Source organism: Oncorhynchus nerka, linkage group LG26, assembly GCF_034236695.1.
Source record: "Oncorhynchus nerka isolate Pitt River linkage group LG26, Oner_Uvic_2.0, whole genome shotgun sequence".
Classification (NCBI taxonomy): Eukaryota; Metazoa; Chordata; class Actinopteri; order Salmoniformes; family Salmonidae; genus Oncorhynchus; species Oncorhynchus nerka.
The window spans coordinates 5,207,915-5,235,003 of NC_088421.1; the positions used below are offsets into that span (position 1 = coordinate 5,207,915).

At 41.8% G+C, this 27,089-nt stretch overlaps 1 protein-coding gene and 5 non-coding genes across 6 annotated transcripts in view; all 6 read right to left on the reverse strand.

Moving 5' to 3' along the window:
- Positions 1 to 2,663: 2,663 nt before the first annotated feature.
- On the reverse strand, positions 2,664 to 2,745 carry trnas-uga (transfer RNA serine (anticodon UGA)). The gene has a single exon. It is a non-coding gene; the product is annotated as a tRNA-Ser (tRNA).
- Positions 2,746 to 2,965: 220 nt separating this feature from the next.
- Positions 2,966 to 3,047, reverse strand: trnas-uga (transfer RNA serine (anticodon UGA)). The gene has a single exon. It is a non-coding gene; the product is annotated as a tRNA-Ser (tRNA).
- Positions 3,048 to 3,546: 499 nt separating this feature from the next.
- On the reverse strand, positions 3,547 to 3,627 carry trnas-uga (transfer RNA serine (anticodon UGA)). The gene has a single exon. It is a non-coding gene; the product is annotated as a tRNA-Ser (tRNA).
- Positions 3,628 to 3,834: 207 nt separating this feature from the next.
- On the reverse strand, positions 3,835 to 3,916 carry trnas-uga (transfer RNA serine (anticodon UGA)). Its single transcript has one exon. It is a non-coding gene; the product is annotated as a tRNA-Ser (tRNA).
- A 493-nt stretch (positions 3,917 to 4,409) lies between these two features.
- On the reverse strand, positions 4,410 to 4,491 carry trnas-uga (transfer RNA serine (anticodon UGA)). The gene has a single exon. It is a non-coding gene; the product is annotated as a tRNA-Ser (tRNA).
- Positions 4,492 to 22,124: 17,633 nt separating this feature from the next.
- LOC115110103 (nuclear body protein SP140-like protein) overlaps positions 22,125 to 27,089 on the reverse strand; it is a 30,347-nt gene continuing 25,382 nt past the window's right edge. The window contains exons 9-16 of the mRNA XM_029635467.2: positions 26,834 to 27,034; positions 26,015 to 26,154; positions 25,740 to 25,808; positions 24,049 to 24,176; positions 23,776 to 23,893; positions 23,544 to 23,618; positions 23,225 to 23,368; positions 22,125 to 23,013 (exon numbers count right to left, since the gene is read on the reverse strand). Coding sequence (XP_029491327.1) covers positions 22,900 to 23,013; positions 23,225 to 23,368; positions 23,544 to 23,618; positions 23,776 to 23,893; positions 24,049 to 24,176; positions 25,740 to 25,808; positions 26,015 to 26,154; positions 26,834 to 27,034 — 989 coding nt within the window. The 3' untranslated portion in view covers positions 22,125 to 22,899. The remainder of the gene's footprint in view (positions 23,014 to 23,224; positions 23,369 to 23,543; positions 23,619 to 23,775; positions 23,894 to 24,048; positions 24,177 to 25,739; positions 25,809 to 26,014; positions 26,155 to 26,833; positions 27,035 to 27,089) is intronic.

Here is a 27,089-nt window from a genome sequence, read left to right on the forward strand (position 1 = left end):
TTAAACCTTCAAGCTGCAGATGGAACCTAATTCCAAACAAAAGTAAAGACTACTTTGAGACTGCTTCCTGTGCATAGATTCCTAAAAATGTTGAACATAATAAAGGCTCTCAATCCACTGGATGTTACCAAACTCACTAAATGGCAGTAAATAAAGCCTCTTTGAAAAAACAGGGATCCAGAAAATATAAAAAGACTATTTTGAATCTTCCATTCCTCTCAAAAATGTTAGAGCATGGCTGTTCAAAGAAGTCCATGCCTTCCTGAAGACAAACAATGTAAAGAAATATTCAGTCTGGTTTTAGACCCCATCATAGCACTGAAAGGCACTTGTGAAGGTGGTAAATGACATTTTAATGGCATGGACCGAACTTGCATCTGTTCTCGTGCTCCTAGACCAAGTGCTGCTTTTGAACCATCGATCACCACATTCTTAAAGCTGTGAAGAGAGATTGGAAACCCAAATTGGTCTAAAGGACATGTTCTGGCCTGGTTTAGATCTTGTCTGGGAAAGATATCAGTTTGTCTCTGTGAATGGTTTGTCCTCTGACAAATCAACTGTAAAGACTTCAGTGTTGTGAAGGTTCTATTTGAACTGTTTGTCAATGTCAATTTACTCTGAGCATGTTATCAAAGGACAAATGTCCATGCATTAAGATGACACATTATCCATATCATTCTCAATGAAACATGTTGAAAATAAAACTGGTTTGTCCTAGCGCTGAAGCAGGGTTCAAACCTGCGCGGGAACCCCATGGATTTCAAGTCCAACGCCTTAACCACTCGGCAAAACAGCAGCTTGTTGTGTTAAAAACCAAGACACAAAGAGATCTTCTGTCTGAATCTGACATTTTATCTTCTGGTTGTACAGACTTCTCAAAGAAAACTGTTTGAAGGACCTCAATTCTGACCACGAATCAAAGGACCCATGTCCCCAATCATCTTACAAATAAAGACTTTTGAAGGGTTCAAAAACCTGCACCTGGGCAACCAGGATTTTGATCCAGGGACAAAAAATATTCTGAGCACTGAATCAACATATCAAGACCATTTGCCCTAGTGAGGACAGGGTTTTTTCCATCTACGGGAACCCCATTGCAAAAAAGAAACTTTCTGTCCAAAAATGATGCAGAAAAATTAATCCCCATCTGATTCTGTCATTTTACTTCTAGTAAGACTAGACTTTCTATGAAGAGCCTATTTTTTGTCAAGGATAAAATATTCTGAATAAATCAAAGGACAAGTCCATGCATTAGAATCCATATCAGTCCCCAAAAATGTTGAAATGAAAGACAGTTTGCAGCCTGCTGTAGCAGGGTTCAAACCTGCACAAGGGCTGATTTCCCCATTGGACTTTCAGTCCAACAAAGCATTAACCACTTCTGGCTTCACAGCAGCTCTCTGATTTGGACCGTACATACCTAACGTCAACTGCCGTCACAAGACGATTCAAGCCTCCAATTGTCCCTAGAATTTCTAAGCAAAGCAGCTGGAGGCATTTTCTCCTAATAGAGCTCCATTTTTATGGAACTTATCTGCCTACCCATGTCAGAGATGCAAAATCAAAGGACAGTCCAACCTTTAAGTCATTACTGAAGACTCATCAGACAGTGGGTCAAATGATTGAGTGTCAGTCTGGCCCAGGGTTCAGGTGACCTGCACTCTGGGCAACCCCAATGATTTCTGCCTGTCCAACGCCTTAACCACTGGGATCTCAGCCTCTGCCCTTTACACAAGGAAAAGTCAGCCTATCTGAGTTCAACTGGCTTAAAGACTGGACTTTGAAGAGCCAAGCAAATTTGTCAAAAAATGCAATTTTCTGAGCCTTCAATGGACATTCAAATGTTGTGATCAGCCTGTCTAAAGGTTGGCAAATAAAGACATCACCCAGTGCCGCATAGTTGAATCTTACAGGGAATACATTGGATTGTCAAGTCAGGATGGTAAGTTGGTGGTTGGATATCCCAGCTAGTGGAAGCTGGGGCTTGCTTTGGCAAAGTGGGTGGGGTTATATCCTTCCTGTTTGGCCCTGTCCGGGGTGTCACTCGGATGGGGCCACAGTGTCTCAGGTCCCCTCCTGTCTCAGCCTCCAGTATTTAAAAAAGGCTGGCAGTAGTTTATGTGTTACCTGGTATCAGAGGGCTAGGGACATTTATGAACATTTGAACATTTGTCCAACGCAAATAACTCTTGAGCACCTTGAATCAAGAACAAGTCCATGGGATTAAACAGACATCATTATCTGAAAATGGTCTTTCTTGATGGACCAACATTTTGACTTGTTGCCCCAAGACTAAAGACTGGTCCTTGCTCCCCAGCTGTGAAGGTTGGGTTTAACTGTTCAAGTCAAAAATTCGACTATGTGCAGAGAAATTAACATCTTGGTCATATTCACTGTTATAAGATTAAAAAGCAGGGAGACCCCATTAACCAGGACTGGCCATACCCACCTGGTTCTCTCTAGAATTTTAATTTTGGCCTAAAACAGTTTTTGTACTGAAGAGCTATTTGAACTGTTTGCTGTTTGAAAAAATTAGGCTGAGCTGTAACTTTGACCTGTTTGTCAGCACTTTGAATCAAAGGACAAGTCCATGCATTAAGACACATTATCCATATCATGTCACCAATGATTTGATGTTGCAAATAAAAACTGGTTTGTCAAAGCGCTGTGAGCAGGGTTCGAACCTGCGCGGGGAGACCCCATTGGATTTCAAGTCCAACGCCTTAACCACTCGGCCATCTCAGCTTGCTATGTTAAACACCAGGCCTTAACCAGTCGGCTATCTGATTCTGTACATTTTACTTCTGTAAAGACTAGACTTTCTACTGAAGAGCCTATTTGAACTGTTTGTCAAGGAAAAAATATTCTGAGCACTTGAATCAAAGGACAAGTCCATGCATTAAGTACACATTATCCACATCAAGTCTCCAATGACATGTTGCAAATAAAGACTGGTTTGTCAAAGCGCTGTGAGCAGGGTTCCAACCTGCGCGGGGAGACCCCATTGAATTTCAAGTCCAACACCTTAACCACTCGGCAATCTCAGCTTGCTATGCTAAACACCAGGCCTTAACCAGTCGGCTATCTGATTCTGTACATTTTACTTCTGTAAAGACTAGACTTTCTACTGAAGAGCCTATTTGAACTGTTTGTCAAGGAAAAAATATTCTGAGCACTTGAATCAAAGGACAAGTCCATGCATTAAGAACATTATCCATATCATGTCACCTAGGATATGTTAAAAATGAAAACTGGTTTGCAATAGCGCTGTGAGCAGGGTTCGAACCTCACAGCAGGGAGAACCCATTGGATTTCAAGTTCAACGCAGAAGTTACCACTCATCACAGCTTCAAGCTATGTTAAAAACAGCTGGGTATCTGATTCTGTACATTTTACTTCTGTAAAGACTAGACCTTCTACTGAAGAGCCTGTTTGAACTGTTTGTCAAGAAAGGTTTATTTGACCACAGAATCAAAGGACAAGTCCAGACATTATCCATATCAAGTCTCCAATGACATGTTGCAAATAAAGACTGGTTTGTCAAAGCGCTGTGAGCAGGGTTCAAACCTGCGCGGGGAGACCCCATTGGATTTCAAGTCCAACGATTTAACCACTGAACATCGCAGCTTGCTATGTTAAACACCAGGCCTTAACCAGTAATAAATGCTACATTTTACAAAAACTAGACTTTCTACTGAAGAGTCTATTTGAACTGTTTGTCAAGGAAAAAATATTCTGAGCACTTGAATCAAAGGACAAGTCCATGCATTAAGTACACATTATCCACATCAAGTCTCCAATGACATGTTGCAAATAAAAACTGGTTTGTCAAAGCACTGTGAGCAGGGTTCGAACCTGTGCGGGGAGACCCCATTGGATTTCAAGTCCAACGCCTTAACCACTCGGCCATCGCAGCTTGCTATGTTAAACACCAGGCCTTAATCAGTCGGCTATCTGATTCTGTACATTTTACTTCTGTAAAGACTAGACTTTCTACTGAAGAGCCTATTTGAACTGTTTGTCAAGGAAAAAATATTCTGAGCACTTGAATCAATGGACAAGTCCATGCATTAAGAACATTATCCATATCATGTCACCTAGGATATGTTAAAAATGAAAACTGGTTTGCCATAGCGCTGTGAGCAGGGTTCGAACCTGCGCGGGGAGACCCCATTGGATTTCAAGTTCAACGCAATTTACCACTCTGCAGCTTGCTATGTTAAAAACCAGCCGGTTATGTGATTCTGTACATTTTACTTCTGTAAAGACTAGACCTTCTACTGAAGAGCCTGTTTGAACTGTTTTTCAAGGAATTTTATTCTGACCACCTGAATCAAAGGACAAGTCACAGACATTATCCATATCAAGTCTCCAATGACATGTTGCAAATAAAGACTGGTTTGTCAAAGCGCTGTGAGCAGGGTTCGAAACTGCGCGGGGAGACCCCATTGGATTTCAAGTCCAACGCCTTAACCACTCGGCCATCGCAGCTTGCTATGTTAAAACCAGGCCTTAACCAGTCGGCTATCTGATTCTGTACATTTTACTTCTGTAAAGACTAGACTTTCTACTGAAGAGCCTATTTGAACTGTCATCAATATCAAGTCACCAATGCTACAAATAAAGACTGGTTTGTCAATGTGAGACAACAATGGAGAATATTTCCAATGCTTAAACCACTTGGCCATCGCAGCCAGCAGTAGGAATCTAAGGAAAGTGGCAGTTTGATCAGGGTCTGCGTTGCATCTCTGCCCTCGTGCAAGGGCTGTGCACACTGGTATCGTCACCACAATTTTGCTGCAGTGAATCCCTTCCCAGAGCTGCGCAGCAGCGTTGCACAGACATGCTTAGTAAATAATGCAACCCTTTCTCTTCAGCTTGTTGTGAAGCCACAGGTCAGAGAATGCAAATACTGCAACAGTGGCTGATGTTGGGGTTTGTATGCAAATGTCTTTATATCTAATTGAAAGACTAAAACTTTTTCCTTCTCATAAGCATTGAGAGAAACAGCCACATAGGCAGCCTATTTCTGTGTAAGTAGTTGGTACTGTATAATCACAGAGATAACATATATTTCAGTCTTGTCTCACGGGAACCTTAACTTTAGAAATATTCGTAGATAATAGCAGAATCTACTGCACAGCCAGAGCTGATTAGCTAGCAAAGGTGCTGGAGGCAAAAACTGGAGAAACAGGAAAAATTCTGCACAGTTTAGAAATACTATTACAATCTATAATGAAAGATCAGAATTGTATTGATGTGAGCAAAACAAACAGTTTTCTTAAAATCGTGGGATTATTAAAACTATATTTTCGTCTGCACAATAAACAATAAATAAATACATTGTGACAGTTGTTAGTTGGTTAGCTAACTAGCGAATTTGAACCACATTATCATAGTCAAAACACCTCAATACAAGACCCTCTTATCTTAACATTCTCTTGCTCTCTATCTGTCTGTCTGTTTCTGTCTCTCTCATAAGATGATGAATGACATGCTTGGTGACACCATTGGCATGGATACCACCAGCAGCCCAACCCTAGTAACCAGCATGCAGAAGCCTCTCCTCCTTCCCCATGGCAACGTCATCACCGCCTGCATTCCGAAGCTCACCCCAGTTCCTCTCCTCACTTCCACTACCCCACGCCCGTTCCCTCCGTCTCTACACCTTTGTCAGATCCCACCCCTGTCCGCTCCTCCCTCCCACTCTACAGCCTAACCCCTGCCCTGCTCCGGTCCTGTCATATCCGTCGTCACTTCTGCTCCACCTCCCAGGGCTCCTCCATTTCCAACTTTCTAGCCCAGCAGCAGAGGCAAGAGAAGGAAAGCACATCCCTGCTCTAGGACTTCCTGAGGAGACAGGAGAAGCAGGTGCGTTGTGGCAGGGTGGAGGCCCGGGAGAGGTGGTACTAGAGGGAGGTACTTATGGCTGAGTCCCTGGGTAGGATGACCACGGCTCTGGAGCTGAACTCCTCTCAACAGGACACAGTCATCACCCTGCTACAGAGACTTTCCATGAGAGACAGGAAGTGACAGAGTCATCACCCTGCTGCAGGGTTGTCACTAGCTTATATAGAACAAAGTCACAGGGCTCATTTGAGTGGTATGGCAAAAGCAACAGACTCTAGTCGAGGAGTGAAGTCAGGGGAGGTGCATCTTCAACTGCTGAAAGTTGGACACTAATGTGGTTTCCCAACAGCAAGGTTCAGGACGACGCACAAGACATTCTACAAACACCCCACAGGGCCGACTTCCCCATTATTTGCAAGAGTAAGCGACGCAGGTACAGAGGACAAAGAGCCGGATGCCTTGTCATGACCTGGAGAAGGCAACTGGGAAAGCTACCATTGCCGTCAATACTACTCGCCAACGTGCAATCATTGGACAATAAAGTAGACGAGGTACGATCACGAATATCCTACCAACGGGACATCAAAAACTGTAATATCCTACGTTTCACGGAATCGTGGCTGAATGACAACATGGATATTCAGCTAGCGGGATATATACTGCACCAGCAAGATAGAACAGCACACTCCGGTAAGACGAGGGGGGGCAGTCTATGCATATTTGTAAACAACAGCTGATTCACAAATTCTAAGGAAGTCTCTAGATTTTGCCCGCCTGAAGTAGAGTATATTGTGATAAATTGCAGGCCACACTACTTGCCTAGAGAGTTTTCAGCTATACTATTCGTGGCTGTTTATTTACCACCACAGACAGATGCTGGCACTAAGACCGCAGTCAGTCAGCTGTATAAGGAAATAAGCAAACAGGAAACCACTCACCCAGAGGCGGAGCTCCTAGTGGCCGGAGACTTTAATGCAGGGAAACTTAAATCAGTTCTACCAAATTTCTATCAACGTGTTAAATGTGCAACCAGAGGGAAATAAATTCTAGATCACCTGTACTCCACACACAGAGACACGTACAGAGAGCTCTCCCTCTCCCTCCATTTGGTAAATCCCACCACAACTCTATTCTCCTGATTCCTGCTTACAAGCACAAATGAAAGCAGGAAGCACCAGTGGTCAGATGATGCAGATGGTAAACTACAGGACTGTTTTGCTATCAAAGACTGGAACATGTTCCGGGATTCTTCCGATGGTATTGAGGAGTACACCACATCAGTCACTGGCTTTATCAATAAGTGCATCGAGGACGTCGTCCCCACAGTGACTGTAAATACATACCCCAACCAGAAGCCATGGATTACAGGCAACATTCGCACAGAGCTAAAGGGTAGAGCTGCCGCTTTCAAGGTGCGGAACTCTAACCCGGAAGCTTACAAGAAATCCTGCTATGCCCTGCGACAAACCATCAAACAGGCAAAGCGTCAATACAGGGCTAGGATTGAATCATACTACACCGGCTCTGACGCTCGTCTTATGTGGCAGGGCTTGCAAACTATGACAGACTACAAAGGGAAGCACAGCCGCAAGCTGCCCAGTGACACAAGCCTACCAGATGAGCTAAGTTACTTCTATGCTCGCTTCGAGGCAAGCAACACTGAGACATGCATGAGAGCATCAGCTGTTCCGGACGACTGTGTGATCACGTTCTCTGTAGCCGATGTGAGTAAGACCTTTAAACAAGATAACATACACAAGGCTGCGGGGCCAGACAGATTACCAGGACATGTGCTCTGGGAATGTGCTGACCAATTGGCAGGTGTCTTCACTGACATTTTCAACATGTCCCTCATTGAGTCTGTAATACCAACATGTTTCAAGCAGACCACCATAGTGGCAACCTGCCTAAATGACTAAAGACCCGTAGCACTCACATCCATAACCATGAAGTGCTTTGAAAGGTTGGTAATGGCTCACATTAACACCATTATCCCAGAAACCGTAGACACACCCCAATTTGCATACCGCTCAAACAGATCTACAGATGATGCAATCTATATTGCACTCTATATTGCACTCCACACTACCCTTTCCCACCTGGGCAAAAGGAACACATATGTGACAATGCTATTCATTGACTACAGCTCAGCGTTCAACACCATGGTACCCTCAAAGCTTATCACTAAGCTAAGGATCCTGGGACTAAACACCTCCTGAGATCCTCAAAAGGTTCAACAGCTGCAACATCGAGAGCATCCTGACTGGTTGCATCACTGCCTGGCACGGCAATTGCTCGGCCTCTGACCGCAAGGCACTACACAGGGTAGTGCGTACGGCCCAGTACATCACTGTGGCTAAGCTGCCCCCCATCCAGGACCTCTACACCAGGCAGTGTCAGAGGAAGGCCCTAAAAATTGTGAAAGACCCCAGCCACCCCAGTCATAGACTGTTCTCTCTACTACCACATGGCAAGTGGTACCGGAGTGCCGAGTCTATGACAAATAGTTTTCTCAACAGTTTTTACCCCCAAGCCATAAGACTCCTGAACAGGTAATCAAATGACTACCCAGACTATTTGTATTGTGTGCCCCCCCAACCCCTCTTTTTATGCTGCTGCTACTCTCTGTTTATCATATATGCATAGTCACTTTAACTATACATTCATGTACATACTACATCAATTGAGCCGACCAACCAGTGCTCCCGCACATTGGCTAACCGGGCTATCTGCATTGTGTCCCACCCACCACCCGCCAACCCCTCTTTTACGCTACTGCTACTCTCTCTCTGTTCATCATATATGCATATTCACTTTAACCATATCTACATGTACATACTACCTCAATCAGCCTGACTAACCGGTGTCTGTATGTAGCCTCACTACTTTTATAGCCTCGCTACTGTATATAGCCTGTCTTTTTACTGTTATTTTATTTCTTTACTTACCTACTGCTCACCTAACACATTTTTTGCACTATTTATTAGAGCCTGTAAGTAAGCATTTCACTGTAAGGTCTACACCTGTTGTATTCGGCGCACGTGACAAATAAACTTTGATTTGATCACCATGCCGGTGACATTTGTTTATTAAAAAAAACATCTTTATATACTAAAAGATTTTACTGATTTTATTGACTTACAGTTCATATAAGAAAATCAGTCAATTGAAGTAAATAATGCCCTAATCTATGGACTTCACATGACTGGGAATACAGACTGCATCTGTTGGGCACAGATACCTTAAAAAAGGTAGGGGCATGTTTTTTGAAAATCAGTCAGTATCTGGTGTGACCACCATTTGCCTCATGCAGCGTGACACATCGCCTTGGCATAGAGTTGAACAGGCGGTTGACTGTTGTACCAATGGCTGTGCAAAAAATTCTTTAGTTGTGCAAACCCACAGTTTCATCAGCTGTCCAGATGGCTTGTCTCAGACCATCCCACAGGTGATGAAGCCAGATGTGGAGGTCCTTGGCTGGCGTGGTTACATGTGGTCTGCGGTTGTGAGGCCAGTTGGACGTACTACCACATTTTCTGGAACGACTTAAGGCGGCTTATGGTAGAGAAATGTACATTCAATTTTCTGGCAAGAGCTCTGGTGGACATTCCTGCAGTCAGCATGCCAATTGCAGACATCTGGCATTGTGTTGTGTGACAAACTGCACATTTTAGAGTGGCTTTTTATTGTTCCCAGCACAAGGTCCACCTGTGTAATGATCATGCTGTTTAATCATATTCTTGATATGCCACACCTTTTAGATGGATGGATTATCTTGGTGAAGAAGAAATGCTCACTAACAGGGATGTAAACAAATTTGTGAACACAATTTGAGATAAATAAGCTTTTTGTGCATATGGAACATTTCTGGGAACCTTTATTTCAGCTCATGAAACGTGATTAACACTTTACATGTTGCATTTATATTTTTGTTCGGTATATTATCATACACTCACAAACTGAAATCATGTGTTACACAAATAATGTATGACATTCATGTATTTGGTCTCGTTTGCATGGTCAAACAAAAACAACTTAATGACTGGTTGAAAATAGATCCCTCCACAATGCAGACGATGGCTGAAGATGGTAAAATGGCACTGCAGAAACTTGCAGTCAAACTTCATGACCTTAGATCACGAGTTTTGTAAAGTTCATGCTGTGGACATGTAGGTGCAAGACTGGTTATTTTTTACCCCATAATGCAACACACTTTGAAAGGTAGTGACCGACTTGACAAAACTGATCCGCTTGAACTCGCGCATTAACTGTACAGTTTAGGCCATTCAATAAAAAAGTATTGTTTAATTTTAAAATAAGCAATGGGAGAGGAAACGGAGAGAGACATATCGATCTCCATCCAGTGGAGATTTTTTTTAAAGGGGGGGCTAGATGCTGGAGCATCATGGAATGTCAGAGGGCGTTTGTAAGGGCCATACTGGTTGTGGTGAGTCTGGGAGCTCTCTTTCTCTCTCTTGGAGCATGGACAGCACTGGGACTGGAAGACAGAGGAGGAAAAGGAGAAGAGTCCAGGGGAAGCAGAGCCACTGTCACCAACAAGACAGCTTGATTACCACTTTTTTTGTGGAGCCGGTGCTCCACGGGCTACTTAGAAGAGTAGCAGCCCTCTCAGTAGCAGACTGGACCTCTCTGGATAGCAGAGGTCCTGTCTGGTCGCTTCGGTGCTCCGCCCCCACTTCTTGGGGCTTCTGATCAGGCTGGGGTTGGGTGCTGCAGATGGGGTGGACTGGGTCGTGGAGTTCCTGGAACCTGGGGTGTAATGGGAGTTTGTGGATAACGGGGTGAGTGGGGCTGGGTGCCAGGGTGGCTGCAGTGAATGTATTTAATCCATTTTAGAATACGGCTGTAGCGTAACAAAATGTGGAAAAAGTCAAGGGGTCTGAATACTCTTCCGAATGCACTTCATCTAACTGTTTTAAGGGATAGACCTTCGGTTAGAGTTAAGGTTAAGGTTTAGTGTTTCCTCGCCGTGGCCATCTGCAGGTACTGCATACCTCTTTCAATACACTCACTGGGCTCACAATCTGAGTAGCAACTGCGTCAGATCTACAAATCACCATTAGCTGCTAAGCAATGAGCTACACCCATCCACTTGGTTTGCAACTCAGTGGACCTGTGCACCATACGCTCTATTTTATGCCTACGATCAAACAGATGTTGACCCATATCAAATTACAAAAAAATCCTAAACCGCCTGTTTAAATTCATCATATCTTGAAGAAAAAATATGGACATGCGTATTGATTACGTTTTGCACCTTTTTCTGAAAATAATATTGATAACCATGACCAGAAAATGTTGCATTTTTGATGGGTAGGCGCCAGCCATTTCAGTCACCACAATGTGCAGCCAGGAGAGCAGTGCTAGTGGTCACCAAGTAGCCATAACCTGGTAATATCAGAGCACCCTGAATTGAAAATGTTTATGGTTCAAATAAATTATTTTATGGGCAGAAAACCCAATTCATCTCCATTCTTCATTGGGGTAATTTATAACAAAACCTTTTGATATAGCCAATCATTTCAATGACTATTTCACCAGTAAAGTGGACAAACTTGTTACTGAAATGACAACATTGACCAGTGAACCATCATATTTGTGTATTGAAGATTAATAATGTTTGAATTTGGTCAAGTTTGTGTGGAAGAGGGGGAAGCAGGGTTGTTATTCATTAATAATGATGAGCCAGCAGGTATAGACAACCTAAATGGGAAACTATTGAGAATGCTAGCAGACTGTATTGCCACCCCTATTTGCCACGTCTTTAACCAAAGCCTAAAGGAGTGTGTCCACAGGCATGGAAGAAGCTAAAGTAATTCAACTATCTAAAAATAGTAAAGCACCCTTTGCTGGCTCTAACAGCAGCCCAATCAGTTTGCTACCTGTTCTTAGTAAACTGATGAAGAGAATTGTGTTTGAACAAATACAATGCTATTTTAAAGAACAAGTTAACTACTGCCGTTCAGCATGCATATAGCAGCTCCTGTTTTATTTGTGACTTGTGGTAACTCTGTGGTTCTAAATCAATTGTTTAGTAGTCTGAAAATGTCAGAAACATTTTTTATTGTTGCATGCAATATGTTTTGTGAACTTCACTGAACAGATTGTACTCTGCCATTTTGTAATGAAACAAATGTGTGGTTGAGTTTATTCTGTCTTCTTATTGTCCCGGCCTTAGGCCTTTATATCACTGTTTCAAGGCACATGAACTAGTTTATATCTTACCCAAGCAATACTGGTATGCCTACCTTCAAAGATGGCGCCAACAGAGATGGTCGCCTCGCTTCGAGTCCTTAGGAAACTATGCAGTATTTTGCTTTTTTTTAATGTATTATTTCTTACTTTGTTACCCCAGGAAATCTTCAGTCTTTATTACATACAGCCAGGAAGAACTATTGGATATAAGAGCGAGGTCCTGGTCAGGCTCCGTAGACGTGCACGTCGCCCACCACTCCCAAGTATACAACTCGCCAATGTCCAGTCTCTTGACAACAAGGTAGACGAAATACGAGCAAAGGTTGCCTTCCAGAGAGACATCAGTGATTGTAACATTCTCTGTTTCACGGAAACATTGCTCTCTCTGGATATGTTGTCGGAATCGGTTCAGCCACTAGCTGGTAGACGAGAGCAGGATCTTCCATTACAAATGAGCACTAACCTTGGTCATTTTCCTATAATTGTCAAAAAAGACAACACCAAATAGCAAAGAACTTAAATAATCATGCCACGGTTTTCTTATTTTTTCCAGCAAGGCTTTCAAGAGCAAGGCTCTGTGTGGAAAATGCATTTGGCATCAAGACCACCAGTGGAGAGTGTTCAGATCATTCCTGACCTTGTCCTAGCTGCAACAGCTCTTCACAACTTCAAAAGGTTGCAGAAGAGCACACAACAGGTGTACTCAACCCCAGAATTTGACAGGGAGGAAGTGGGGAGTGGAGTGGTGGTGCCTGGCCAGTGGCGTTCCGAGGCTCCTACATTCCATGCTGCATATCAGGGTAGATTCCAGTAATAACTACGCCAGGGGAGGCAAGAATGTCAGAGACGAGAACAAGGACTACTTCAACTTGTCGGAGGGTGGATTCAACTTGCAGTGGGACCTTTTCCAATAATCAGTCACATTTTAACACCATCTTGCTGTAGCCCTAATTATTCAGAAACTATTATGTCAACTTTGTTTCCTATATCGATTAAAAATATATTGAATTCCATCTCATGCATTATTATTATTTCTTTGTACTTAACATCATAAAAATAAAAAGTATAGAGTAATGAGTCAGCACTGTAGGTTAATTGATTTAATAATTAATGTATGCACAAAAAATACATTAACATCAAACATGGCTAGCTGGGGACATGCTGTCGGAGTCCATACAGCCAATGTGATCTTCAGTGTATCACCCCGACTGGAATAAACATCTCTCCGGTAAGAAGAAGGGTGGGGGTGTATGTTTCATTTCATTATTAATGACTCATGGGGTAATTGAAACAACATACAAGAACTCAAGTCCTTTTGTTCACATAACCTCGAATTCCTCACAATCAAATGCCGACCGTATTATCTCTCAAGAGAACTCTCCTCTTGAGAGGATGCTGCCACCCCCGTGCTTCATAGTTGGGATGGTGTTCTTCGGCTTGCAAGATCTCCAACCTTTTTCCTCCAAACATAATGATGGTCATTATGGCCAAACAGTTCTATTTTTGTTTCATCAGTCCAGAGGACATTTCTCTCCAAAAAGTATCAGTCTGTGAATTTGAACCAAGCAAGCTGATAAATTGTTCATTTTACATCTTGCCTGCATCTTGTCTAGGTTACTGTAGGCTGAAATGAGATGAGATGTATGCCGATCAGGGGCTGTAGGCTACCTGCATCTATCTAACCAAACTATGGCAAAGTTGAATTACAATATAATCCCAGATTTTTGTCAGTAGGCCTAGCCTATTCCTATTGAAATGACAAGTCAATCTCGAAAATTGGCCATTTATATAACGGTTTGTAGTCTTAAAATCTGGCACACAATAAAGTCACAAATGCCCGAAATTTGCCTAACATTCATTTTAAAATTTTTGTCCAAGTATTTCTTTTACAGAGACTTCGAGATCCTCTGTCCAACTTTCATCGCTCAAACAAACTCCTGTCAGATGTATCTATAGTTATGCACATGTCATAAGGTTTTATTTACAATCACAGCAGTTAAATCGACATTAATTGATTGAAAATTATCTGGGGTGTTTAATGAGGACGAATTATAATTTAAATTCCTTTGTTTGTCAAGTTAGCTTTCAAGAATGATTGTTTTGATGGAAAACCGTATTTAGCTTCTTCTGTCGTTACAAGTTATGTTGATATTCCTTCTTTATTTGCTAGATAACGTTATGGGGAAAGGGTTAATTGCCTAAATGGCTTCGCTTACAGGCCTTATGGTCCAGTGTTGAGTGGTATTTGGCCTAGACATTTCAGCGAGACCTGTCAACCCTTTCACCAATGGCTACAACGGCTAAATTACGTCCGAACAAGGAGGGTCCACGGGGCTCCTCACATATAGAATGAGTTAAAAAATCTATAGCCTCTCCCCTTGTGGCTCATATAAAATCACATGAACACTTTCACTTTCCAAACATCACTTGAAGTGTACTTCCGTGCTTGCGGGATATCTATTTTATCTTCGAAAATAACTTTAATAAGAACTTGTTGGCCTACAGTTGAAAACGTTTTCATTACGTCCTCTACGTCCTTCTTCCAAACGCGCGTCTATCGGTATGTGCATTCGTCTGAATGAATCAATCCGCCCGGGGCCTGTATTGAAATGTAAATAGTCTACATAATGTTAATCATACTTTCATTTATCAGTGTATATATACCCAATATGAACCGGATCGTTCATTATTAAACTATTAATAATATTCAATGACCTGGTAAATATTAGATTTTTTTCGACAAAGAAAACTGTATTGAAGAGTGGCAGTTGCATCTGCGCCAATGGACCCGTTGGATTTTCTGACAGATGAGGAGTTACTGCGGTTTTTCCACTGTAGTAGGACAGAGATGTCGTGCATGGAGCAACCACACACATTTCTTAACCAGCTCCGACAAGGTGAGAGCAGTAGACTGGACTGCTACATTTCTATACACACACCCGCCCACTCAGTTTAAGCAAGCAGCACTAAACTACATCCTACCAACCACGGACCCACGCCGACATCTTTTAGATGTTTTTTTTTTGTCCGTTTTGTCCCCTTTTTAATTGGAGAGGGGGTCTGGATTGGACTAAATCGGAACCAATCACAGACGTCAATGTTTGGTTCAAATTTGTTCCGGTCTGTACTGGCCTTGATTTCAACGTCCACAGACATCTAGTCAGGGCAGGCCGTTATTTGGCCTAAACATAGACGTCTACAAATGGTTCAGATTTGGTCCTGTCCGGGTTTGGCCCAAACATTGACAGATGTATATGATAGGTTGAGAAATCTGAACCAATCATAGACATCTATGTTTCACAGGTTTGGACAGCACAGTGCAGTAATGTAGAGCACAGCAGAGTACAGTACAGTAAATAAAAGTAAAGAACTAAACTGCACTCTACTGAATTAAACTCTACTCTACTGTACTCTAATGTACTCTACTGATGTAAACTATACTGTACTGTGCTCTACTATACTCTACTGAATAAAACCCTGATTAAACTGTGTAACAAAACAAATTGTAGTCTACAGAATTGATTTGGTAAAATTATTTATCCTATTTTGTATGCTCTTGAGTGTACTGTGTACACTAACACCAGTTACTGTCCTATTGCTAGCAAGTAACAGGTCTCAGAATGTTATTGTACGAGTGGAAATTGGAGTTGATGATCATTGATTCATAAGGCCTGATGTGTGTCCATAAATTCCTGCCTGTCACAGGAACTTATTGAGGTGGTGGTTGCTTCTAGAGAATCAAGTCTATCACTCCACTCCAGCCTTAATTTGACAACCCTCACAAATTGGACCATAGTTCTGTATTTGACCCCTCCTGCAGAAGCTGATTTGGATGAGGAGTAAGGAGGTGAGGGAGAAGGGTGTGTACCAGGTGTTGGACTGGGTGGAGGCAGAGAGGCCCGACAGCATCAAGGTGTTCTGGAACTGTGTGTTCAGGGACCACCTCCTGCAGCAGTACCCCACGTTACGCCTGCTACGAAACCGCCTGCTGAATGGTCAGTTCTGGAGTCTTCACTCTTATTATTGTATTATTATGGCATTTGTTTGTATAAGTTAATATCAGTATATAATTCTAATTCCTAGTTTAATATAAATGTAGCCACAATGGTGGAGACTTAGAAGTTGAGGTTCAATGCCCTGTCAAATTGATATTATAATTGTTTAAATTAGTTGTAAATTATTTAGGTTGCATGGTTTACAAAATTTACAAAAAATCCCATGCAGGGTCATTCACATTCTATGAGAAACTGCCAAAGAAGGTGGAGAAGGAAGAGGAGGATAAAAAGAAGGCTTCAGCTGAAGGAGAAGAGGAGGAGGAGAAAGAGGAGGAAGAGGAGAAAGAGGAGGAGGATAAGAAGAAGGCTTCAGAGGAAGTAGAAGAGGAGAAGACAAGAAGGAAAAATAGTAAACAGAAAGAGAGAAGTGAGAGTGCTGAGGAGGAGCAGCCCAGCACATCCACCAGTCCAATCCCAGTCAGAAGAGGAAAGTCCAAAGTCCGACCAACTGTGAGTCCCAGGATTCATGCTGCCTTCTGGGAAAGAGGAGGACTTGAGTCAAAAAAAGTCTAAAGTCCCTCTGTAACGTTTTTGGGGGGTGAAATATGTTTATTTTTAATTTCAAGTCACATCTTAATGTTTGTCCGGAATGTGTCCCTGTCATGGGAATTTTACAATTCCTATATGTGTTCATTAAGGGCAGAGAAACCTTGTTGGACACTAAGATATCTTTGTTGTAGAGCGTTTAACACAAAATCCGGGGAGGGGCCAGTTGAGTATAAAACTGTATCATCTGCATATAAATGGATGAGTGAGCTATGTTGTTGATGTAAATTGAGAAGAGTGTGGGACCTAGGATCGAGCCTTGGAAACATCCTTGGTGACAGGCAGTGGCAGAGACAGCAGATGTTCTAACTTAATACACTGCACTCTTTGAGGTCATTAGCAAACCAGGCTAAAGACCCCTCAGAGACACCAATACTCCTTAGCCGGTCTACAAGAATGGAATGGTCTACCTTATCAAAAGCTTTGGCCAAGTCAATAAAAATAGCAGCACAACATTCCTTTGAATAAGGGCAATGGTTGCAGTGACACATCCATAACCTGAGCGGAAACCAGATTGCATACCAGAGAGAATACTACAGACATCAAGAAAGCCAGTCAGTTGATTATTGACAAGTTTTTCCAACATTTTTGAAAAACAGGGCAAAAATAGAAATAGTTGGGATCAGCTTGAGCTCCCCTTTTAAATAAAGGATTAACCGTGGCTGTCTTCCAAGCAATGGGAACCTCCCCAGAGAGGAGAGACAGGATAAAAAGGTCAGAGATAGGCTTGGCGATAATAGGGGCAGCAACCTTAAAGAAGAAAGGGTCTAAACCATCTGATATGTTTTTTGGGGTCAAGTTTAAGAAGCTGCTTTAGCACCTCGGCCTCAGTGACCACCTGCAGGGAGAAACTTTGTAGCGGGGCAAGGGAAAAAGAGAGAGATCGGGGCTAGTCGCATTAGAAGGGGTGGGAGATGAGGAAATGTTGGACGGGCAAGGAGGTATGGCTGAGTCAAATAGGAATCCTGACTTAATGAAGTGGTGATTAAAGAGTTCAGCCATGTGCTTCTTGTCAGTAACAACTAAATCATCAACTTTAAGGGACATGGGCAGCTGTGAGGAGGGTTTATTCTCCAGGTCTTCAACCTGTCTAGGACTGGGGTTTCGCTAGCGGGGCGCTAAATACAAATCAACAGAAATCTCATAAATCTAATTTCTCAAACATACAAGTATTAGGCACCATTTTAAAGATAGAAGTATCCTTAATCCAGCCACAGTGTCTGATTTAAAAAATGCTTTACAGCGAAAGCTCCACAAACGATTATGTTAGGTCACCACCAACTTACAGAAAAACCCAGCCATTTTTCAGCCAAAGAGAGGAGTCACAAAAAGCACAAATAGAGATCAAATTAATCACTAACCTTTGATGATCTTCATCAGATGACACTCATAGGACTTCATGTTACACAATACATGTATGTTTTGTTCGGTAAAGTTCATATGTATATCCCAAAATCTTATTTTACATTGCCGTGTTATGTTCTGTAGTTCCAAAACATGCAGTGATATTGCAGAGAGCCACATGAATTCACAGAAATACTCATTATAAATGTTGATGAAAATTGAAGTGTTATGCATGGAACTTTAGATACACTTCTCCTTAATGCAACCGCTGTGTCAGATTTCAAAACAACTTTACGGAAAAAGCATAATCTGAGAAAGGCGCTCAGAGCCCAAACCAGCCAAAAGAAATATCCGCTATGTTGCGCAGTCAACATTAGTCATAAATAGAATTATAAATATTCACTTACCTTTGATGATCTTCATCAGAATTCACTCCCAGGAATCGCAGTTACACAATAAATGTTTGTTTTGTTTGATAATGTCCATCATTTATGTCCAAATAGGTTATTTTTTATCCAAAAGCTCGTTCAGGTCCAGTCGGACGAAAAGTTCAAAAAGTTAAATTACAAGTCGAAGAAACTTGTCAAACTAAGTATAGAATCAATCTTTAGGATGTTTTTATCATAAATGTTCAATAATGTTCCAACCGGAGAATTCCATTGTCTGTAGAAAAGCAATGGAACGAGAGATCATGTGAAATGCGCGTGACTGAGAACAAGGCTGCTGGCAAACCCCTTAGTCAAACAGCTCCCATCCGGCCCCCCTTCACAGGAGAAGCATGAAACAACGTTCTAAAGATGGTTGACATCTAGTGGAAGCCTTAGGAAGTGCAAAATAACACATATTCCACTGTGAATTCGATAGGGGCTGAGTACAAAAACTACAAACTTCAGATTTCCCACTTCCTGTTTGGATTTTTTCTCAGGTTATTGCCTGCCATATGAGTTTTGTTATACTCACAGACATCATTCAAACAGTTTTAGAAACGTCAGAGTGTTTTCTATCCAATAATAATAATATGCATACTGTTAACCGTTTTCCAGAACTTCTTGGGGTTAGACCCACAGAGTGAGAACTGCTCCTTAAAGTAACTAACTTTGGCTTTCCGGATAGCCTGCGTGCACTTATTTCTCATTTGCCTGAACGAGAGCCAGTCAGCCTGAGTATGCATGTGCCGTGCCTTTCACCAAATGCAAGCATCTTCGACACAGGGGATCAAGCTGATTCTATACCAATTTACAGAGGCCAGGTCATGAAGGAAGGCTTGCTCATTAAAGTTTTTAGCAAGAGTCTATGACAAATCAGGACAGGTTGTTTCACTGAGCAGCCATTACGAACACAGGCAGTAAAACAGTGGTCACTACAGTGGTTACAGAAAACACCAGACTGGTACCTATCAGGACTATTTGTGAGGATAACATCGAGGAGAGTAGCATTTTCTGGGTGTTTGGAGTCATACCTTGTAGGATTGGTGATAATCTGAGAAAGATTTAGGGAGTCCCATTGCTTTAGGACTTGGTCAGGTGGTTTAAGCATGCCCCAGTTTTGGACACCTTGCAGGACAAATTCAGACTTAGTGTAAGGGGCCAGGAGAGAGCATAGGGCAGGTAGGGTACAAGCCGGTGCTGATGGAGGATGATAAAACCCCGCAATAGTCATAGAAGAGCTATTTTAAAGTGTAATGCTTAAAACCAGCAAATCTAATTGTTTGGGGAGAGACAACTGAGCACTGAAGGTGATCCTTGGTAAAGATTGCCACTCCCCCACCTTTGGAAGATCTGTCTTGCCGAAAACGGTTATAGCCAGAAATGTCAGTATTCAAAACACTCTTTCTTAACCACATCTCAGTCATGACCAACACATCTGGATTGGAGCTATGAACCCACATTTTCAATTGACCATTTTAGGTAATAAGCTTCTTGTGTTAACGTGCAGAAAACCCAACCTTTACGAGAGCAGAAATCAGTGAAGCAGATATCAGAGCACAGGCCAGAATTGGGATTAGGAACAGTAGATGGGCCAGGGTGTACATGCACATTTCCAGATGTCATCAACAGTAATTCAATCAAGGCACGGCAGAGGACAGGGAGAGCTCTGCAGTGTTGATTTATGATATTTGAATGTGCATTAGATGGCAACAGGATCATATTATACAGCAATTTCATCAGGTAACATGAAAACAAAGCTGGCGAGAGGTGTTTAGAATAGGATGAGGGGGCCAAAAGTCTCTGTAACCAATAGGAATCAACATGCCACACAAAGTTGAGCCCCTTTGCAAAGTATGCTCGCCTTCTAAGTCTTCTGCATTTGAAACATGTAATTAACTTAATAGAATTACATTTAGGCTGCAATATGTGACTCGTTTCAGGAAGTTAGGCGTATGTTGCGTGTCACTACTTCACAGGAGCACCCTTTGAACGTAAACTTTTATTTTTGAAAATGCGTTTTTTGAGTAGAAATGCCTTCTGGAACATGTGAACTTTCAGCCTAGTTGGTTTAGCCATGGAAAAAGCCAGCAACCTTCCCGGTAGCCATGATTGGCTGAGATAATGAGTGGGCTGGACATGCCGAGAGATTCGGATTGGTCTTCAATGTAGCACACTTCTGTCTATAATATTAGCTGGTCAGTATGCGTAGGTAATCCTTTCTAACACTGCTTTTTTGAAAGATATCAAGTAGTAGAACTGCATAAGTGTTGCTCTCCACTTTACGGAGGACCGAGTTCTGAAATCAGTGGAATTATAGTATGATAGCTAAGGAGATGGAGAAAATTATGGTGTTTGATTGCAATTTGCAGACAGAGTCAAAAAGAGAACACACAGAATGTTCACATCTTCAAACTAAAGGCATCTGTGACAGAGAGGGAGAAGCGTCCATCCATGTATACGGGTAAGAAAGTCTAGCTAGCTACATTTTCAGATATTATACATTTCTAATTTTGTCAGAAAATCATTTTCATTTCAAGTTAAAGTGTACTGTTAGCTAGCTAGGTAACATTAGCTGGCTGGCTAGCTAGTAACGTTACGTGTATGGTCTGTGCTGTGTAGTAATGTTATTCATATTTCAGAGATAGTTATAGCCTAATGTCAGGATTGGGGAGTAACAGATTACAGTTACTGTTTTTTGTAATCCCTTACATGTAACGGATTACATATAATCCGTATGTAAACCGGTAACTATAATCCGTAACGTTACCAGCTAAAATATTGTAATCAGATTACAGATACTTTTGAGAAACGAGATGATTACTTCGAGGATTACTTTTAAATTCTTAAAGGATGTTTTGGGGCGGCAGGTAGCCTAGCGGTTAGAGCGTTTGACCAGTAACCGAAAGGTTGCTTGATCGGGGATCCTTGAGCTGACAAGGTATAAAATCTGTCGTTCTGCCCCTGAACGAGACTGTTAACCCACTGTTCCTAGGCCGTCATTGTAACTAAGAATTTGTTCTTAACTGACTTGCCTAGTTAAATAAAGGTTAAAAAAGAGAAAAGGATTGAGATATTTGCAAAGAGAAACACACCTCTGTTGATTCAATGAGAGAGATGATCATCCAAAAATGATCCGAGTGGCGCAGGGGTCTAAGGCACTGCATCTCAGTGCTAGAGGTGTCATTACAGACCCTGGTTTGATTCCGGGACTATAGATGTGGACTTTGGAGATCAGGTTGTTTTAATTAAGCAGAATTCACTCTCTGCATCCTGCATCTGGATCCAAAAGAAAATAAAACATTTGTAGAGCCACATACGTTCTGAGAATCGTCGCCTCTTTCTCTCATCGCGCATCAAAATGATTTTAGAATAAACAAATTACTACAGCTTCTCCTTATTATGCATCCACACATAACATATATTTGACATAGATAAAACCGCATACCTGCATCCAAAAGGAAATAAAACATTTGTAGAGCACATTTGTTCAGCGAATCGTCGCCTCTTTCTACAACAGATGCACAACACAAGGGACTGGGATCATTGGAGGAGCTCGCCATCGTTCACACATACAATAGCCTGCTAATACCTTAGCTAGCTATGAACCATATGTTGAATTCAGAATGATAATATCATCCTAAAAAGTAGTTACAGGTGCATCTTAACAAAACCATCCACTTATGAGTAACATCTAAATATACAACATTTATTCATGAACAAAACACTGTGTGTATGACTTTGTGCTTAAAATAATCACATTTTTCTGAAGACGACAGAAAAAACGTGCCTACCTCTCATAGCGCATCAAAATGATTTGAGCACGAGGCACGCAGGGCAAAATGTAAGTACACACTCCCCTACTCCCAGGATGCAGGCATGCATAATAACAAATAAACATGCCATATTAATATATGAACCTGGTGAAATTCACACAGTACTTTAACAACTGTTACATTAGCAGCGTATGCAGGTCCTGCATGAGGGCAGAGACCCAAAGCACCCGCTGACCTAACTGCCCTGAAGAGGGTGCTGCTGCTCTGTCTGATGATATTCTCCTCAACAGAACCACATTCTGGTAGCCTACACAGTCAAACAAGTACTATGTTGTACAATGTTTTAGAAATTCATGAGTTTATTTTCGCTAGAATCCCTGGACATGAATCTAGTGAGGCCTAACCAGAAGTAAGAACCTGGAAGGTGAGGAATTCTAAGGCTCTTGTATGAGAAGTTAGCAAAGCAACATTTACTGTGTGAAATGCAATGTTATCACCATCATTCTATTTCAATTATCATCACACACCCATTTTGACTGCCAGAACGAATGAAAGAAATTCATGAAAGGACTAGATGGATAATAATGTACATGCAAGTCTGTATGAAGGCTGTATAGAAAGACCAGGGCATGGTGAATATTCCCTGTTGTCTCATAGTGAGATAACAGTACAGACTTGATGAAGGCTCTACTGGCTGTTGGATGCAGTTGGATGCTGAAGTTGGATGCTGAATGTACTCTTGAACTCTCTCTCAAATAGATCCTTCAATCTTTCACCCATCACACAGTACTCTGCATTATCCTTCAGAAAAAAGACAGACACATTTGTATAGAAAACATAATAAACTAGTAATGCATAAAACACAACTCATTTAGCCTAATTCCTATTTGTTATGGATTAAACAAAGACACATTGTTAAAGTGTTATTCATGCATTAGCACAATTCCAAGATTTGTTCAAAAAAATGTTACCTTAATTCTTCACATTGGATACTGCAGTAGTGCAGTCTTACCCTGTTAAATGTGGCACAGTTGGTGAAGATAAGCAACACATCAGACACAAAGTGTTGCACAGACTGGTAGAGATTCTGCTGCAGCTTCTCCACAACCCTGTCCAGCCATATAGGGGTATTTATCACACTGGTGTAGTTTCTCACCTGACAATGAAACATACAGACGGAGATATGTGAACTTTGACACAAACACACACACACACACACACACACACACACACACACACACACACACACACACACACACACACACACACACACACACACACACACACACACACACACAGAGAGAGAGAGAGAGAGAACCAAGCAAACTGACATTGATGCAAGGATCTGCCACAGCGATGTGTTCCTCGTCCGCATGGTATAGACACAGCAGGAGGTACTGGCATTCCTGTCAGAGTAAACACACCTTTGTGTGACTGGTCAAATATTGTTTACATTTAATTCTGAATAATTATTTAATGTCAAATATATGGTGATGCTTATAATGGACAGGCAATTGGAGGTAGTTGGACCAATGATAGAAGTCATTCATTCAGGCTCCTCACCAGTTGGTGGTCTGAGATTCGGCAGGTTAAGGCTTCCTGGTAGGTCATTTGTTTGGGGTAGCGCCACGGCTGACTGGCCCTCAGTACACAGAATGTACACATCCACGGACAATCATCCCTGTGATTACACACACACACGCACACACACACACACACATTTCAATAGTGCACAAAAAGCTGACAGCTAAGTTTACCTACACAGAACAAGCATACCTCTCTTATATCAATCTCTTTGTCTCACTCTGTCTCTCATCAACCCTCAACTCTTCTCACCATAGGATAGCATCATCCACATTAGGAAGATGACATCTCTGATGGAAGGAGCGAGGACACTCATCACAGCATATCAAGCTACCCTGGCTTCTACAGATGAAGCAGTCGTCATCATTATCCTGATCATGCTGCCAAGACAGAGAAGAGAGGAAGGTGAGAAGGAATTGGAAACAAACAAGCACCAACTGCCTGTTTGTGTGTTAACGAATATCGTACAGATTGGTTTCCCACACCCTCGGGTGTAAAACAAGGACATGCCTTATCACCAACTCTGTTTGCTATGTTTACGAATGATTTGGCAAAATAAATACTGGAGTAGGATATGATGATGAAATGCTGATGTATTTTTATGGCAGAAACTGAACAAAACCTGCGGAAAATGTTATTACGTCCAGTCAATTGGTTTTCAATTTTGTGGTGGTGAAGACATTCTTGAGTGTACTAGCAATTATACATATTTGGCATTAATATTTGGCCTTAACTGGGGACATGGGCTGGGATCCCTGTGACGTGAGATGGAAGGCGTACATAGTGAGACTTTGGAATAGACTGTTGGATGTGCCTTTTGCCAGAAAAGTTTTCAATGGGATCTGTTCATAGGAGGAGCCTGGGCAACCAAAATGTCGAACCTTTTCCAGCAGTCTGAATTTTAACATTTGTGCGAAGACCAAATTAACGGAGATATAGATACTATTTATAAACAACTGATGACGCAATATGAAAATAAATGGGTGGGGGAGATGATTCATAAACCCAAATTGAGAACCTTTTGTTTGATTAAGGGTGAATTTGTGTGTGAGAGATACAGTATATTATGTACAACCTACCTAAAAGCAAGAGATCGCCATGTGTAAGACCGGGGATATTTCCCCTGCGTATTGAAACAGGTCGGGATAATGGATGAGGAAAAACGATGTAACTATTGTGACCTCGAAGAACTAGAGAATAACATTAATTTTATCATCCATTGCACTTTCTACCGCGATATATATACATTTGTCCTTATTTCAGGAACCCACCAGATTTACCCTGGCAATATGTGGCTGAGTGATGAGGAGAAACTGAAATGTTTTTTTGTACATTGTGTATTTCTGTTCTCTGAATTTTTTGATAAAGCCTGGAATAAAAGAAAAAGGGCAACCTATAATTACATTCTAAAAGTATTTAGCTCTTATATAGCAAAGTGCACATATGTGTATAGATTGTCTGTAGGGCTGTCTCACAGTCTTCTCTCTGATCTCTCTGATCTCACACTTGAATATTCTCTTTGTGCAAGATCAGGTTGAAACACCTTCTGTTGAATTTTTCTGTATTTATGTATAATTTTTACAGATCAAGGGTTATTATTATTATTATTGCTTGAAAAACCTTATCTACTATTGTGTACTGATGTATTTTTCATTATTTATACAGTGCACACTGCGCAGAACACCAGAATAATTATCACTGAATTATCACTGTGAATCATTGTAATACTTGTTTATGTGTCAATTAATCCTGAAAGGGATGGCCGACTGATGATTTGACATGAAAATGTCATTCATTCATTCATTCATTCATTCCCTATACAGTGATGTTAAGTAACATCTTGGAATTTCATTATTACAACTGAAGCATTCGTTTAACCAATGTAATTTGCTGATTGGTAAGTGGGTGCCACCATGTTCCTGAGGGTCGAAGGAGAAACGTACCCTGTCTTTGGCCGTGGAGCTGCACAGCTTGCACTTACACAGGAGAGAGTGGATGACCAAGATCTTACTCTGGAAATGAGAAACAAACAAAGACAGCAGTAGTACTAGTAAAACGTCTTTGAAGACAGCAAATGTTTTCACCACAGGTCCTTAAAGACCTTGCAGACTATCTTAATAAGCCATTCCTTGTACAGTAGGTTGTTAAGTGCCAAACACACATTATTTCCCCCTCATCTTTCTTCCTCTCTTTCTCTCTGTTCTCCTTCCCTCTGTACCTTGATGAGGAGGCTGAGTGGTTTCCCGTCCCACTGGATGTCTTTCTTCCAGGAGGGATCTTCCAGAGCTGACTCCCCCTTCACAAACTCCACCGGGGTCATCCAGCGCAGCTCCGTACGGATGCTCTTTCCACACGACCCTGGGGCAACAGAGAAGATAGGGGCAGAAGGACAAACTCAAATGAAACCCTACTATAACCTTAATATACATTACATTTGGCGCATTACAGCTGACCAGAGTGACATGGGGCTATGGTAAAATAACATGTAGTGTATTGTCAACAATAGCTAACGGTTTGTCATTTACTTTACTTTATTACGTTTATGTTTGCAGGGACATTTTCAGTAAAAGTGCCGGTTTTAGCCAGTAGGCAAACTTTCTACCGCTACTTAACTTTTGACCGTAGTCCCTGGGCAGTACAGACAATGAGCACATACAGAGCAGAGAGCAACACATGACAACTACCTCTTAGTATGCAGACAGACAGAGCAATAACACAAAAAGCAACCAAACAAAAGACAGAAAATTAACAAAGAATATCTACACACCTCACAAACTACAGACAGGTTGAGTGTTGCACAGTTACGTGTGTCTGAAGGCAGTGAGTTCCAGACACGGGAAGCTCTCACAGTGAAAGCCGTCTGACTGAAGGTGCTTTTCCTTAAGGGAACTATATAGTCACCTCTCATGGCAGACCTTGTGGATCTGCTGAAATGGGTTTTCTGCTTGATAAAAGCACTAAGTGGGGTCAGTTTTTGAGGTGCAGCCAGAGAATGAGGGTTGCCAACATGTAAAAGTGTCTCCCGTAAAATTTGTACCTGATGCAAACCGATCCTTATGTAGCATTCCATTGATGGCTCCACAGGTGACTTTGAAGACAGACTTCTTCACACCACAATGGCTGCCTCCTGTACTGCTCTCTCCAGCAGTGTTTGCCTGATCTCTTCTCTCTTCTTCTCTTTGCTGCTCAGCTTCTTCTCCCTCCTCTTCCTCCTCATCATTGTCATCCTCATCAGATTCTGAAGTAAAGATAAACAAAGAGGTTTAGGGAAAGATGGTTTACTATATAAGTGT